Source organism: Aethalodelphis obliquidens, unplaced genomic scaffold, assembly GCF_003676395.1.
Source record: "Aethalodelphis obliquidens isolate GAN/ISIS:26980383/991018 unplaced genomic scaffold, ASM367639v1 scaffold116, whole genome shotgun sequence".
Lineage (NCBI taxonomy): Eukaryota > Metazoa > Chordata > Mammalia > Artiodactyla > Delphinidae > Aethalodelphis > Aethalodelphis obliquidens.
The window spans coordinates 1,190,269-1,202,224 of NW_020838060.1; the positions used below are offsets into that span (position 1 = coordinate 1,190,269).

General features: G+C 46.2%; 2 protein-coding genes across 2 annotated transcripts; one reads left to right on the forward strand and one right to left on the reverse strand.

Moving 5' to 3' along the window:
* Positions 1-1,450: 1,450 nt before the first annotated feature.
* TIPE2 (TNF alpha induced protein 8 like 2) lies at positions 1,451-4,267 on the forward strand. The gene is made up of 2 exons (XM_027097831.1): positions 1,451-1,544; positions 3,194-4,267. The coding sequence occupies exon 2, from the start codon at positions 3,199-3,201 to the stop codon at positions 3,751-3,753; it is 555 nt and encodes a 184-aa protein (XP_026953632.1). The 5' UTR covers positions 1,451-1,544; positions 3,194-3,198; the 3' UTR covers positions 3,754-4,267.
* Positions 4,268-4,269: 2 nt separating this feature from the next.
* Positions 4,270-11,920, reverse strand: LYSMD1 (LysM domain containing 1). The gene is made up of 3 exons (XM_027097830.1): positions 11,069-11,920; positions 6,300-6,658; positions 4,270-5,498 (listed from the first exon to the last, which is right to left on the reverse strand). The coding sequence occupies exons 1-3, from the start codon at positions 11,246-11,248 to the stop codon at positions 5,360-5,362; spliced, it is 678 nt and encodes a 225-aa protein (XP_026953631.1). The 5' UTR covers positions 11,249-11,920; the 3' UTR covers positions 4,270-5,359.
* Positions 11,921-11,956: the final 36 nt, after the last annotated feature.

Genomic DNA, 11,956 nt, shown 5'->3' on the forward strand with positions numbered 1-11,956 from the left:
AACAAAGTGAATCAGCTATACATATACATATATCCCCATATCTCCTCCCTCTTGCGTCTCCCTCCCACCCTCCCTATCCCACCTCTCTAGGTGATCACAAAGCCCTGAGCTGATCTCCCTGTGCTATGCGCTGCTTCTCACTAGCTATCTATTTTACATTTGGTAGTGTATATATGTCCATGCCACTCTCTCACTTTGTCCCAGCTTACCCTTCCCCCTCCCAGTGTCCTCAAGTCCATTCTCTAGTAGGTCTGTGTCTTTATTCCTGTCCTGCCCCTAGGTTCTTCATGACCATTTTTTTCTTTTTCTTTTTTTTTTTAGATTCCATATATATGTGTTAGCATATGGTATTTGTTTTTCTCTTTCTGACTTACTTCACTCTGTATGACAGACTCTAGGTCCATCCACCTCTCTACAAATAACTCAATTTTGTTTCTTTTTATGGCTGAGTAATATTCCATTGTATATATGTGCCACATCTTCTTTATCTATTCATCTGTCGATGGACACTTAGGTAGCTTCCATGTCCTGGCTATTGTAAATAGAGCTGCAATGAACATTGTGGTATATGACTCTTTTTGAATTACGGTTTTCTCAGGGTATATGCCCAGGAGTGGGATTGCTGGGTCGTATGGTAGTTCTATTTTTAGTTTTTTAAGGAACCTCCATACTGTCCTCCATAGTGGCTGTATCAACTTACATTCCCACCAACAGTGCAAGAGGGTTCCCTTTTCTCCACACCCTCTCCAGCATTTTTTTTTTCCCAGCATTTCTTGTTTGTAGATCTGTTGAGGATGGCCATTCTGACTGGGGTGAGATTAGTATATGTGCTGCTGAAGTGAGCACTGCCTTCATTCATAACGTGTTAGCAGCTATAAAGCACAGTGAGAGCGCTGCCTCTAGTGGTTCAATGATGTGCTGACACCTGCTGGTCATACCTAGTTCGGCAGCCCTGACCCCAGCACCTTCGTCTCTCTTAAGTATTAAGGGTGGGAACCCCCTTACCCAGCCAGACGCTGAAAGCGTATGCTCGTGGTAATGTCTCCCCACAGCGCCACCCACCCCTGGAGACTCCAGGGACACACTCCGACCTCCTGATCTCTAACTTGCCTCTGGTGTCTCCAGTCTAAGCTCAGTTCAATCTTCACAACTTTCCCCACGGACCCCCCACCCCAGCAATCTGTACTTAACATTTTCCCCATTACCACAGACATATAAGGAGAACAAGATCTCAAGGAACTGGGCAGCAAGGATAGAAAGAGGTAGACAACTTGGGAGCAGGAGATGTACAATTCCTCTTCCTCACCTCAAAGAATCAAGACTGTTTCCTACAGAGTGCTATTCCTTTTGACCTTTTATTTCTAGGAGGCTGTCGGTGTCATAGACCTTCTTGGTGACAGTGTGATGAAGGGAGGTTGAGCACAGAGTAGGTAGGCGGGGCTTAGGGGTGGGGCCAGGCCAAAGGGCCTCTCACTTAGGAGCTTCTCCATTCTGTCAGCTCTCCCGGAACATCCAAGGCAAGACTGGCACCCAGGGCGCAGCAGGTGAGGGACCAGGCAATGACAGAAGGGTAGGCTTTAGGGGTGATGGTGGCAGAAGAGTCCTAGCTCTGTCAGCCTGAGCTTTCCATATTGTGAGACTCTCATTTGATAGAATTCTTGAGCCCCCAGTGGGGAGGTCCAGCTCAGTTCTTCCTGGGGCCAGGCAGCCTCAGTAAGACATGGTTTGGTTTGGGTGGGGGCAGGGCTGAGGGATGGCGGTGGATAAGGGTATGTGACAGACTACTGAGAGGTGCAAGGAGATCTTAGGAGACATGGAGGTAGATGTAGGGGCCAGCAGGAGAGCATGGCCAGAGGGCCACAGGGCAGGACTCAGACAAGAGAAAACAGGAGACTGAAACACGGAGACGGGGAGAGGACAGTGGACAAAACGTGAGATGGCAACGGGGGCAGTGGAGAGCTGGGTAGCAGGAAGGCCAAGGAGGAAGGAAGGCTCACATGGAGCAATCTCCTCTTCCGGATGTACAGCGTGGTCCAGAAAGCCCCAGGCAAAGCCGGGAGCAGAGCAAGGTTCCAGATTCCCACTGGACCGATTCAGCTGGGGGAGAACCACCCCTCCTCCCAGTTACCCATTTCCCCTGCTTCTTCAGACTCCTATTTCATTTGGGGGGAGAGGGCAAGGCTGCTCCTCACTGCGGTCAGAGCCACATCCTGCAGAGCAGGGGAGGGGGAAGTAAGAAGCAAAACAAGCAGAACCACCACAGGCGAGGACCATGGGGAGAGTGCCCTGGATACTTGCAGCTGATGTGCCACCAGGAGGTCCTCAGCACAGTCCCAGCAGAGGACCTGAGACCTCTAGGACTGTCTTGAGGTGCTTGTTTTTCATGATTCCTCAGTGTGCTTCAACCTCATTGAGCGCATTCCAAGGGAAGGAGGCTTCTTTGGATTATATGGTTCAAAGCCCGCTTTTACCATTTGCTAATGACTTTAGCCAAGTTGCTTAATTTTTCTTAGTTTCATTTTTCTCGTTGCAAATTGGGGATACCTACTTTACAAAGGGTTGGGAAAACTGAGATAAAGCACTTGGCACATAATAGGTTCTCAATAAATGTTCATTATTATTTTTGTCAGGACTCCCAGGACCCCTATATTTCTCACGTCTTTAAAGGCAGTACAGCACACTAGCTGACATGGGCTTTTGGAGTCAGAAAAACAGTTGTGTTTGACCTTGGGTAAATTATTTAACGTAAGCTTCAGTTTGCTCAGCTGTAAAACAAGGATAGTAATACCTACACCTCATAGATGTACGGTACCCAGGCAGTGTCCAAAAATGGCAGCTGTGAGAACTATCTGCCAGGTAAGCTTTATCTTCTCCACTGTAATAGCAACAGCCTACTTCCCCTGAGGTCTTAACTTGCGGTGCGCTAGCGTCCGGTGTGCCCTCATTCCTCCAGCCAAAGCTATTACTGCTCCTCTGGTTTTAGAGATCATGATTTCCTACAGTACAAAAGGAGAAAAAATGGAAACAAAGCACAGAGGACTGAGGGGGCCCAGGGGGAGAAAGATGACAAATAAAGATGAAAATGAGATAGAAACCAAAGAGACAGAAAGGGGAAAAGCCATTTCTCTCTAAGGAAGCCTGTGGCCTTTCTTCTAGTGACGACCACATACCCTCCCATCTAACCCTTCCCTAGGAATCATGGAGTCCTTCAGTTCAAAGAGTCTGGCGCTGCAAGCAGAGAAGAAGCTGCTGAGTAAGATGGCAGGTCGATCTGTGGCTCATCTCTTCGTTGATGAGACGAGCAGCGAGGTGCTAGATGAGCTCTACCGTGTGTCCAAAGAATACACACACAGCAGGCCCCAGGCCCAGCGGGTTATCAAGGACCTGATCAAGGTGGCCGTCAAGGTGGCCGTGCTGCACCGCAGTGGCTGCTTCAGCCCCAGCGAGCTGGCCTTGGCTACCCGCTTTCGCCAGAAGCTGCGGCAGGGCGCCATGACCGCACTCAGCTTCGGCGAGGTGGACTTCACCTTTGAGGCTGCTGTGCTGGCCGGCCTGCTGACCGAGTGCCGGGATGTGCTGCTGGAACTGGTGGAGCGCCACCTCACACCCAAGTCACATGGCCGCATCCGCCACGTGTTTGATCACTTCTCTGACCCAGGCCTGCTCACGGCCCTCTATGGGCCTGACTACACTCAGCACCTTGGCAAGATCTGTGATGGGCTCAGGAAGCTGCTGGATGAGGGGAAGCTCTGAGAACCCTGACCCTGGCACGTTCCTTCTTGGCAAAATGGCTGACTGAGAAAAAAAGATAATGGGCTTTCTAACCCTGCTCATCTGCACTAATGCTTTTCAACCCTCAGGTTTCAGTCTTTCCCAAGAGTGCCTGTGACTCTGAGACCACCCCATGCCCAACTGCTGGTGGAGAAGAAGCAATGCTGAGGGTTAAGGCCTCTCTCCTACTCCAGCCCCAAGACAGGAAACAAAGCTGCCTGAAAAAGATGAAGCGAAACTTGGATCTCTATTTTCCCCACAAGGGACCTTTCAAACAGGGAAGCCCCCTCCCCTCAGAACCAGGGGAAGAGGGCGTAGCCCATCTCACTCCTCTGGGGACACTAAAGACAGGCGGCGCAGGGAGCCTTTAGAGATATCCTAGACCTTCAGTTCTAGGCGGAGTCTGGACAGATACCAGAGACTCTGCTCCAGAGGGCAGGAAGAAGGGGCTAGGGCAGGGGAGAGTCTCACAGAGGAAATAAAACTATTAAAACATATACAGGGCTCAATGTTTAATCTCTCCAGCTTCTTGTATCTTATGATCATCACAGAGGAAAGAGGTATATAAACACCACTCATCTCACCTCTCACCATTTCCATACAGGAGACTGAGGCATATTTCCAGCATCACCGGGGTTCCCTTGCCTACTTCTTCTGTTTAAGAAACTCAAAAAAAACTGTACCGCAGATCAGTGCTACAAATTGCAAATAAATATGCAGTGAGGAGCAAGACATAGATCAATAGGCTCTGGTCGGGAGAGGATATAAGAAAAAGACTCCCACAACTGTCCTCCTCTTCAAACTCCACGGCAATTCTTCTTCCATCCCTTAGCCTCACACAGGCTGAACAGAGGAGCAGATTAGAAGGGTGAACTGGTGGCATGGAGAGTTCAGGACCCTACATAGCTGTTTTTTTCTCAGAGCAAGAGTTGTGAAAAAGTTATAGTGACCTGGTTAGTCAAGACTGAGCCCAAATTCTTCCATTTGAGATTGGGGGCGAGGCACAGTCTGCCATTCCCTGCAGCAGGGCTAGATCACTGATTGCCCGTTCTCAATAACATGGCTGGCTAAGAAGGTGGGGAAGGTGGGCCAGGAGTCACTGGCTCACTTACTGTTCCTGGGTTCCCCTCATCCCAGGGCTATAGCAATCCCATTTTTCAGCTAATACTGGGAAAGAATAAGATATAGCAAATAAATAATACTTCAATATAGCACCAAATAAATTAGGTAACATAGTTGGAGATGGGGAGGAAGTTTGGGGCTGTGAGAGTCCCTGCCTCCCTGCTCTAAGGCCAAGGAATGGTGAAAGGGATGGGAAAGGCAGCAGGGATGTTAAAAGAGCCTTTTGAATCTAAAGGACAACTCTAGATTCAGCCCCAGAACTGAGAAGGGGTCTATTTCCCATCCCCTACCCTTGCCAATAGAACTGCTCCAGACCAAGGAACTCCTGACGGACAAGTAGGCTCAGAAGATGGCAGGAGTAAGGGAGGTGGGCTGGGAGGCCATGTTCCTGAGCCTCACCTCAGGCTCCTCTCTCCCTCAAGTTGCTCCTTCAACATCTGGCTTCTCTCAATCAGTTCTGGAGACATCAGAGTTTGAAGATTTCATCCTCCTGGTCCCGAAGTGTCCGGGTCCGAGAGGTCCGGGTCAGCGGCACAGGACCTAGGACTGCTCGTTGCTGCATCCGAGGAGAGCTCAGGTGAAGACCTGAATCCTCCCCAGGTATCCTGCAGGTGAGGAAAGGGGGAAAGAGCGACAGATCAAGGGAAGAGGCTGAGACTAGGCTGAGCGAAGAAGTACGTGGGAAGCTGTCCTTCTCTAATATACATGAGCTGGTTGCCTTAAGATGGAGTCTCAGTACCCTCTGGATAAATCCTAATCCTAATGCTCCTTCATGGACCATCAGAGCAGTAAGAACAGTCAACTATTTCAGTCCACTGAGAACACAGAACCATTACCCAGTGCCTCTACCCATTCCAGCAGCCATAGGCTCTGCTCATTGTCTTGCGGCCACCTGAGGGAAAGGTTTCACCTTGCTTCTGCTGACACTGGAATTACTTACTTTGTGTCTGGTCAGGTATGGTTGGGGGAACAGAGAGTCTATGGACGGACTTAAAAGAACCCATTCAAACTTCCCTGGTGGCACAGTGGTTGGGAGTCCGCCTGCCAAGGCAGGAGGCACGGGTTCGAGGATCCCACATGCCACGGAGCAACTAAGTCCGTGTGCCAAACTACTGAGCCTGTGCTCTAGAGCCCACAAGCCACAACTACTGAGCCCACGTGCCGCAACTACTGAGGCCCATGCGCCTAGAGCCTGTGCTCCGCAACGGGAGAGGCTGCCGCAGTGAGAGGCCTGCGCATTGCAGTGAAGAGTGGCCCCTGCTTGCTGCAACTGGAGAGGAGGGCCCGCGTGCAGCAATGAAGACCCATTGCAGCCCAAAATAAATAAATAAAATAAAAATAAATTTTAAAAAAAAAATAGAAAAAAAAATTTATATAAAAAAAAAAAGGACCCATTCAAGACTCACCCACTTTCTCCCTTTTTCAGCTTCTGGGCAGCAGCCTTCTTTGACAAGCTGATCTGTGAATCAAGCTTCTTAAGGAAATCAGAGGCAGAGAGGTCGTGAATGGGGGGCTCCTGGCCAGCTGTAGGAAGGGCTTCACCATTGGCACGTCCCGAACCTGTCTCTTGTTTCTTCCTCTCAGCTGAGTGTGGCCCAACTTCATCCTTACTTGGCTGTACCTCTTCCTCTCCATCCTTCTCTTCCTCAGAATCCAAACCATTGAACAGGTCTCTGGGCTCTGTCAGGATGGGGATGTAGAGGGTTTTCTTCAGGAAGATCGAGTCATTAGTATAAAGGCGGTTTGCACGCTTAATCTGTTCCATCTTTAAAAAAAAGTCACCACAGTTAATGACAGTAATAACAATCCATCTTATATTTGTATAGCACCTCATGCTTTTTAAAGTGATTGTACAAAGTCTTATCTGACCCTATAACAACCAAAACTACAGTGGGCTGATATTATCCCTATTTTTTTTTATTGATCAGCAGCTTTCATACTTTTTGGTCCTAGGGCCCCTTTACATTTAAAAAAATTATTGAGGAAAAAAGCTTTTACTTATGTTGATCACATCTATCAATATTTAAGGTATTATAAAATTAAAACCGAAAAAATTTAAAAACACTTCCATTACATATTAACATAAATATTTTGATGAAAAATAACTATATTTTCCAAAACAAAAACAACAAACATGTAGCAAGAACAGAGGCACTGTTTTACATTTTTGTAAATCACTTTAATGTCCGACTTAATGGAAGACAACAGGATTCTCATATCTGCCTCTACATGCATCTGCTGCAGTAACACATGTCACGTAGCCTCTGGAAAACAGTACACTCATGAGAATAAAAAAGACAAATAAAGTCTTGTTATTATTACCATGAAAATTGTTTTGACCTTGTGGATCCCTACAGCGTCTTAGGGACCCCTAGGGGGTCCCTTTAACTACTGTTAAAGATGAAGGAACTGAGGTTCAGAGAGGTTAAATTACTTGCCTAGCAAGTTACTGACAGAGATAAAACTAGAATTCTGGGCCTTTTTACTCCTTCCAGGAATACTTTTCTTATTATATTAATAATTTCACTGATCAAATATTTATTTAGTACTTATTTATTCATCACTGAACATAGTGACTGACATCACCATCTCTATCTACCTGCCTCCCAAGGTAGAAATATCAATGTCATCCTTAACTCATACTTTTCTTTCATGATCCAGACCTAACAGGTCAACAAAAATGCTGTAAAAATCTCTCACATCTGGTCTCATCTTCACATTCACTGCCATTGACTTAGAACAGACTCTTAATATTTCTCATCTGGGTACTGTAACAGTTTTTGTTTTGTTTTCTATAAATTTATTTATTTTTGGCTGTGTTGGGTCTTCGTTGCTGTGCGCAGGCTTTCTCTAGTTGTGGTGAGCGGGAGCTACTCTTCACTGCAGTGCGTGAACTCTTCTCACTGTGGTGGCTTCTCTTGTTGTGGAGCATGGGCTCTAGGCGCGCGGGCTTCAGTAGTTGCAGCACGCAGGCTCAGTAGTTGTAACTCGTGGGCTCTAGAGCAGCACAGGCTCAGTAGTTGTGGCGCACGGGCTTAGCTGCTCTGTGGCACGTGGGATCTTCCCGGACCAGGGCTCGAACCCGTGTCCCCTGCATTGGCAGGTGGATTCTTAACCACTGCACCACGAGGAAAGCCCCAACCCACTACCTTGCTTATAAACCTTCTATGGCTCCCCATTGGCTCAGAGATAGAATCCAAATTAGCAGGACTTCTCTGGCAGACCAGTGGTTAGGACTCAGCACTTTCACTCACAGGGCCCGCGTTCGATCCCTGGTCGGGGAACTAAGATCTCACAAGCCACGTGGTGCGGCCAAAAAAAATATCCAAATTAGCATTCAAGGGCATTCTCAATCTAGCTCTCATAGGAAGTCCACCCACACCTCCCTTCTTCTGCCACTTATACATTTTGCCATCCTGAACTTTTTATTTTTCTTCCAACATTTCATGATCTTTCACCTTTTTGTGTCTTTACCTGCCTGGAATGTTTCTCCACTACTCCCTTCTCTGCCTGGAAAACTTCTCATCAACTATCATTCCCTTTGTGTTATCTTCTTCAGGGCTCCCAATGCATACTGTAAATATTGCTGTAATAATACCTACCCTATTATATTGTTATTCATCTCTTTGCATATTTGTCTTGCCCAAACTGTGAGTCCTTTAAGGGCAGGGTTGGTGACTTGCCGTCTCTGTATGCCTAAGGCACTCTTCAGCATTGCACAAACTTGGCACACAGCAGAGGCTCATTAATGCTTTATGAGTAAATAAACTAGATAATAAAATATAGGAACCACAGACACAGTATGTCAGTATTTTATTATTCGAGGCCAGTTTTACTAAAAATTCATCCCATAATGGCACCAGTTTGGGAAATCATAATTCTTATATCTGTCAAATATCAAAGCTGTTTCCACTCTAGGGCAAGACTACTATAATAAAGTTGACTTATAAAATCTTATGCTATAATGAGTTTAAAAATAAAATTGGATTGATCTAACAATAAAAAAATGTTAAAAATGGCTTGCAGTTTTGTACTTTTTCTTCGCCAAGTGCTTTGATGCTATTCATTTTATTTTGCCTAGATAATATCCTAGGTCTCTTTTGTCTCGATAATATCCTAGGTCCTTTTCTGTTGCTTTTATTATTTCCTAGCAGTACCATATAAGGGGACATTGTTCCACTTCCATCGAGCCAAGAGCTAGAAAGGTCATTAGAATCTAGTTAGTTTAATAGAGCAATTCAAAATGAGGATTTTAGAATGAAACAACCTGGTCTGAATCTTAGCTCTACTAATTAGACTAGTTGTATTTAGTCTATGGCAAATTATCTCTCTAAGCTTCAGTCTCCTTATCTTTAAAATTTTATTTTTATTGAAGTATAACTGACTTAAAATATTTTATTAGTTTCAGATGTACAACACAGTGATATTCCTTACCTTTAAATGGAAATAGTTACATCTACCTCATAAAGATTTACAGAGAAATATGAGATAATATATAGCGCTTGGCACGTACTAAGTGTTCCTTAAATGACAGGTAGGTAATAACTTAGGTAATTCATTTATCTAAGTTTTTTTTTGTTTGTTTTGATTTATCTAAGTTTTAAATTTAATACATCTTCCTCATTTTACAAATGATAAGAAACTGAGGCCCCAAACAGGGGAAGTGATTGACTATTCAGTCACTCAGCTAGTAAGCAGCAGAAGGAGGCCAGAACCTAAAACTCTTCTTCACTAGACTACAGAGGTTTTCTGTACTCAGAAAGGTACAGGGCTGTAAGAAAACCTCAAAAAAATTGTTGATTCACTAGCAGCACAGTTTCCTTCATTGCATGGCCTCTGAGCCTCTGCTGGGATGAAAGCACTGCTCAGTACTTTCACATCTACTTCCTTTGTTTAGGCCATCCCTCTACCTGAAATGTCCACTTTACTCTACTCCCAAATCTCCATGTGTGGAAATCGTAGCCATAATTTCATTCATTCAAAAAACATCTATTAAGCTTTTATGTGCTGGGGACTATGCCAGGCTCTAGAGATATAAAATTGAAAGGAAATAGTTCTGTCCCTTAAAGAGAGTACAGGCTACCGGAAAGACAAAGATGTAAAAGGTGTAAACCACTGGATTACATAGGTTTATAGAGAGGAGCATAGAGGAAAGAATGTCCAAGTCTTTCAAGGCCCATTGCGATGGCTCCCTTAAAATCTGCACCGATGTCCCCTTCCAAATAAAAATCAGTCTTCTTTCCTGACTTCCCCCTCTTTGTTAACACCTCTACGAACTCACCACATTCTGTCACCTACAATCATTATTTGTGTCCCTGTCCATATCTCACTAGACTGTAAATTCATGAGGACAGCAACTATATACTTTATTTATGTTTCTGTCTCCCAAGGTGGTTACCACAGTGCTTTAAACATACCAAGCATTAAAATGTTGACTAAATTCAACCGGATATGGAAAAAAAAAACCACCTTTATCAACTTTAAAACAATGTATTTTTACATCTACCAAATACACCCTATGCAGGAGCTGAAATGCTTGGCATAGAGAGTACCTGTTTTGTACCAAGGAGGCCACCTTCCAGAAAAGAAGAGGGCAGAGCATTGAGGAGAAAAAAGAACAACAGACAGGCAGGTAGGGAACTTAGGACTAAAAACTAGCTCTCCACTGTTTGCTGTAAATGTTTAATCACTCTCAATTAGTGTTGCTATGTGGTTAACAGTACAAGCTTTGGAGTCAGACAGACCTGTTTGAATTTTCACTTCAACACTTTAGTTATTTGACCTTGGTCAAACTGGTTAACCAATCTAAGTCTCGGTTTCTTCATCTGTAAAAAGGGGACAATAATTGTGTGCTTGACAGGGATGTGAGGATCAAATGGGCTAACAGATGTAAAGTCTTTAGTATAGTGACTGGCATAATAAATAGGAGTTGCTCCCCTCCATTGGGATAGTGAGACAGGATTTGTCCCAACCAGACAGTGCAACACTGCGATGGGAACACAAACCAAAAGACAAAGGTGGACCAGACTTACACCACAATTAATTTATCAAAATTAGTTAATTTAAACACAATTAAGAAAATTTCAGGGGAAGTTGCCTAGAGGGCCACTACCTACTCATGAGAAATAAGTCTCTTTTAAGTGGGTGTCTGCGTCCCAATCCTGTTAAGACTCACCGTCACCCCGTATTTGAGTGCTAGTCCAGCCAGGGTGTCTCCGGGCGCCAACTGATGCTCCAGGCGTCTTTCCCTCACCGGGGAGCAGGCAGACTGCACCAGGCTTCCATAAGAACGAGCCCGGCTCCCTTGAAGCAGTCCTGACCCGCCAAGGGGGGCCTGTCTAGAGGGAGAAGCCATCTCCTCACCCTGCGGACAACTGGGGTTGCAACTGCGGGAGGCCTGTCTAAGTGACCAATAGTGACGGGCCCGGGGTCTCTAGGACTTAGAGGATTCCTTTCCCCTTCAGTCTTCTGTCCTAAGTCTCCCCGCCTCCCCCGGCACTACGCGACCTCACAGCCCTCGCTTCTCCTCCCTCCAAGCCCCTTTCCCACCAATCTGTACTCCGACTATTCAGTCTCTACCTGAGTCTCTCCTTAGCACCCCTCCGACTTTCGATTCCCCACAACAACTCGCGACATTGACCTCTGACCTTTGAATTCTAGACAACCTCCTCAACACTCAGCTCAGTTTGCCCCTAGGTCCGGCAGCCCGACCTCCCGGCCCCTCAACACCCCGACTCCGCCCCGTCCCAGGGTGGGCCGGCTAGGGTCGGGAACAAATCAGGCCCACCCCAGGTGGGCTGTGGCCGCAGGAGAAGCGCGTGATGAAAGCGAGAGTCTACAGCACACTTTCCCCTCAGAGATCCTCAAAGGTACCCTCCACATCAAATTAGTCACACCCTCAAATTCGGGCTCCACATCTAGGTTCTTGTCCCTCCAAACCCTCGAATCTGTCAAGATGCAGGGGCCTGTATCCAGCCCGGCGGCAAGTTCTTTGAAAAAAAGACTTCATTTCCCTAAAGGCTCCGCGCCGGCGGGGTCGCAGGGCACCATAGGAAATGCAGTC